The 4,453-nt window shown below is 44.8% G+C and overlaps 1 protein-coding gene across 1 annotated transcript in view; it reads left to right on the top strand.

Moving 5' to 3' along the window:
• LOC308380100 (C-Jun-amino-terminal kinase-interacting protein 2-like) overlaps nucleotides 1-402 on the top strand; it is a gene marked incomplete at both ends in the record, with an annotated part of 6,393 nt that extends 5,991 nt beyond the window's left edge. Inside the window, 1 exon segment of the mRNA XM_080860884.1 lies at nucleotides 330-402. Coding sequence (XP_080717010.1) covers nucleotides 330-402 — 73 coding nt within the window.
• Nucleotides 403-4,453: the final 4,051 nt, after the last annotated feature.

The following is a 4,453-nucleotide window of genomic DNA, read 5'->3' as shown; positions in this document are numbered from 1 at the left end:
TTCTTTGCACCAGTGAGTACTAGTGTGTGTAATAGTGTACAGTGAGTACTAGTGTGTGTACTAGTGTGTGTAGTAGTGTGTGTAGTAGTGTGTGCAGTAGTGTGTGTACTAGTGTGTGTACTAGTGTGTGTACTAGTGTGTGTAGTAGTGTGTGTAGTAGTGTGTGTACTAGTGTGTGAAGTAGTGTGTGTACTAGTGTGGGTACTAGTGTGTGTAGTAGTGTGTGTACTAGTGTGGGTACTAGTGTGTGTACTAGTGTGTGTACTAGTGTGTGTAGTAGTGTGTGTACTAGTGTGTACTAGCGTGTACTTTGCTTCTCTTCCTTCCAGACGGGCGTTCCAGGAGTACTACCAGGAGCATCTGGAGTTTGCCTGTCCCACTGAAGATATCTACCTGGAGTAGGTCGCCATGGCAACAGCCCTCCTCCTCCTCCTCCCACTTGTGTGTGTTTCTAGCAGCAGAACACCAGGGGGCGCCTGGTAGCTTTTTTTCCTCCCATGTGACATAGGCCCCTCCCCTTCCTCCCCGGTCTGGACCTGTCTTCTGTCTTAGTACGCCACCTCTGCGCTCTCTTATCTATCTATCTATTTATTTATTTATTTATTTATTTATTTATGTACAGGATACTTTGGGATGGATTGCTTGTTTATTCAATGTTCTTTTTCTATGAGGGAGTGGAAGAACAGGTGGTTTGATTTGCTTGGTTCAATTTTAGTTGTGGATTTTTTCCCCCACTCTTCAGATAAGAGAAGAAATAAGACAACAGCAAAAAAAAAAAAAAAAGGGCAAAACCACAAAAATACAAGTGGAGATGAAGACAAAGTCCTCCTTCACATTTCCCTGCATGGCTTTTGAAGGGTTATGCTCACACACACTCACACACACTCACACACACGTACTGGATGAGACCAGAGAAGGATGCGACAGGCCGGCACCAGCTGGCCTCTACGTCACATGGGCATGTCCGTGCAGCAGGGGCCAGGAGACAGTGGATGGAGAGCTGTGTGTGTGTGTGTGTGTGTGTGTGTGTGTGTGTGTGTGTGTGCATGTGTGTGTGTGTGTGTGTGTGTGTAGGTATCAGGGGTGTGTGTGTTTATATGTCTAGATAGAAGGGGAGTAGAGTGGTATCCACAGAACAGTCAGGAGTGTCAAATGAGAGAGAGAGATGGAGAGAGAGAAATAGAGAGAAAGAGAGAGAGAGAGAGAGAGAGAAAGAGAGAGAGAGAGAGACAGACAGACAGACAGAAAGAGAGGGAGAGGAAGACAACATGGACCGATGAACCTCTCTATAAATCCTATCATCTGCAAACGTCCAGGCAAGTACACTGAGAGCAGTTCTGCAGCCCCTCCTTGTGCCGTAAACGGAACCAGATCAATCGATCAATCGATCAATAAGACATAGAGGTTTCATAATACAGCCTAGAACACCACCCTCACATGGACTAGACTCTCCATATACACATTAAGACACTGGAATCTATCCAGAGATTCTAGAATGATCTCCTCCATATACACATTAAGACATTGGAATCTTTCCAGTGATTCTAGAATGATCTCCTCCATATACACATTAAGACATTGGAATCTTTCCAGTGATTCTAGAATGATCTCCTCCATATACACATTAAGACATTGGAATCTATCCAGTGATTCTAGAATGATCTGCTCCATATACACATTAAGACACTGGAATTCATCCAGTGATTCTAGAATGAACTCCTCCATATACACATTAAGACATTGGAATCTATCCAGTGATTTTAGAATGATCTCCTCCATATACACATTAAGACACTGGAATTCATCCAGTGATTCTAGAATGATCTCCTCCATATACACATTAAGACATTGGAATCTATCCAGTGATTCTAGAATGATCTCCTCCATATACACATTAAGACACTGGAATCTATACAGTGATTCTAGAATGATCTCCTCCACATTAAGACATTGGAATCTATCCAGTGATTCTAGAATGATCTCCTCCATATACACATTAAGACACTGGAATTCATCCAGTGATTCTAGAATTAACTCCTCCATATACACATTAAGACATTGGAATCTATCCAGTGATTCTAGAATGATCTCCTCCATATACTCATTAAGACACTGGAATTCATCCAGTGATTCTAGAATGATCTGCTCCTCAGAGTTCTCAGGTGGCGGAGTGTGTTTAGCAGCTCAAAACCTCTGACAACCATGTTGGGTCAAGCTGATTAAAAAGCATAGTGTGGTGTGTGTGTGTGTGTGTGTGTTAGTCTCCATGTCTCATTAGGGAGGTAGACACTAGTGCAGAGACAAGCAGCTGAAGTTTGTGTCTTTTGTTAGCGCGCTCTGGAGGGATAGCCCAGGGAAGCAGAAGGAGCCGGAAGTTTTAGCGGCGGCAGGGATGTTTGATTTCCTATCTTTGTACAGAAGAGCTCGTGTGAGACGGACTGAAGTAGGTGTTTTGTACGGTGGCGTCTCCAGTTGTAGAAAAACTGCATGCGATTGACTGACTGACTTGAGGAATGCCATGACTGGCCTCAATACTGTTTTTCAATATTGATCCTACCTGTGTACAGCGTCACGTCACACAGCTGGTCGTCCACTAGGGGGCTCCACTCAGACACCAGGTAGTCTTTCAGGTGATCTGATGTGGAGACACCAGGCAGTGATGTGATATCTCTATTATACATGAAGCGAGTGCTCTTCAGATTTTTACCATAACTCTCAAGTGAACCACACACACACACACACACACACACACACAGAGAGACACAGACACACACACACACACACACACACACACACACAGACACACACACACACCCGGGTGAGAGGATGTTTGAAGATGTTGCCCTTGCAGTTGTGTGATCCATGTGGTTAGACACAGAAAGCCATCCTTCGGGACCGTTTGGTTTCGTTCAGTTATCATCGGGGTGGACGAGGAGAATCTGTTCTCAGAACAGAGAGGAGTAGGAGGAGGAGGAGGAGGAGGAGTTGAGTTCTGCACAGCTCTGCGTCTGGACCCCGACCCTGCTGTTCTGTTTTGCTTGGACTTGAGTTTGCTGACGTGTTTGAAAGTGATACTTAACCCTCCAGCTCTCCATCTCCTGTTAAAACTGACGTTGGTTTAGTTACCGCGGCAACACCGTAATACTCCTCGCCTGCACTGTAGCCATGGAGACAGCCCGACGCGGCCTCACTAGCCTGGCTTTCTCTGCCCCTCAGCATAACGGCAAACTCTTCGATACCGCTGTAACCTTTGACCTCTAGGACCCAGACACGTAGGCCTTCTGCAGACGCTTTTCTACCGGCCCCGACCGCTCTCTGTACAAACTCCTCCCTCCACTTGCAGTCTGTCCGTCCGTCATCTGTTACCATGGTTACCTGTTCATTTGTGACATTGATCTTCATGGGGGTGGGGGGAGGGGGGAGGGAGGGAGAGAGAGGGGGAGGGGGAGGGTTTTGAGGACTCCATTGTGATTTTGCTGTCTACTAGATTGCTGTAAATAATCTAGAGTCCAGATTGCCATGCGGCGTGCTTTCTGTTGAGTATGTTATTGAAAATATATATGTACATTTAAAAATAATAATAATAATAATAATTAAAATAATGATAATGACAATAATAACCTGAAAACATCCACAACCAAATGACAGCCGTGAGAAGAGTGACAATGTGTAAATGCTCCTTTGATTTGTATAATCTGTCAATGCTACTTGGTTGCTCTGCGTTGCTTAACACACGCTGTTTCATGTCTGTCGAACTGTGATCAGAGTCAATGAGAGACTGTACCTCAGCAGGTTATATACTACCATAGCCATCAGCATTACAGTTAAACACGCACAAACACACACACACACACACACATATCTACACACACATATCAATCAGTTCTGGTCAAATACACCATATTTGACAAACATTTCTGAAATCACTTTCATCTATATTCCAATCCAGAACTGTCTCTCTCTCTCTCTCTCTCTCTCTCTCTCACACACACACACAGACACACAGACACAAACACAAACACACACACACACACACACACACAAACACACACACACACACACACATTTTGCTTGGGTTGAGTTCGGCCCCCCATGCTGTGTCCTGAGCTGCGCGATGAGGAGATGTGATTGGCTGTTCCACTCCACCTGAGCTCAGGTCCCACTCCACCTTGAGTGGCTCTAGCTTCTCTCGGCTTGTACAGGTAATCATCCATCCAACACACACACACACACACACACACACACACACACACACACAGCGTCTCTCAGCTTGTAGCGCTCCTGAATTACAGGTAATCATCCATCCAAACACACACACACACACACATACATCCAGCTCTTGGGACATACAGGGAGATGCAACACTACACTGTATAAGTAGAACAAATCAGTATGTGACAAATGAACTATCTGCTATCTTTAAAATGGAAACCTGTAAAAAAAGAACAAAAAA

The sequence above is a fragment of the Sprattus sprattus genome (genome assembly GCF_963457725.1).
Source record: "Sprattus sprattus genome assembly, contig: scaffold_309, whole genome shotgun sequence".
NCBI lineage: Eukaryota > Metazoa > Chordata > Actinopteri > Clupeiformes > Clupeidae > Sprattus > Sprattus sprattus.
The sequence above is the reverse complement of the archived record's forward strand: the minus strand, read 5'-3'. Positions and strand labels throughout refer to the sequence as shown.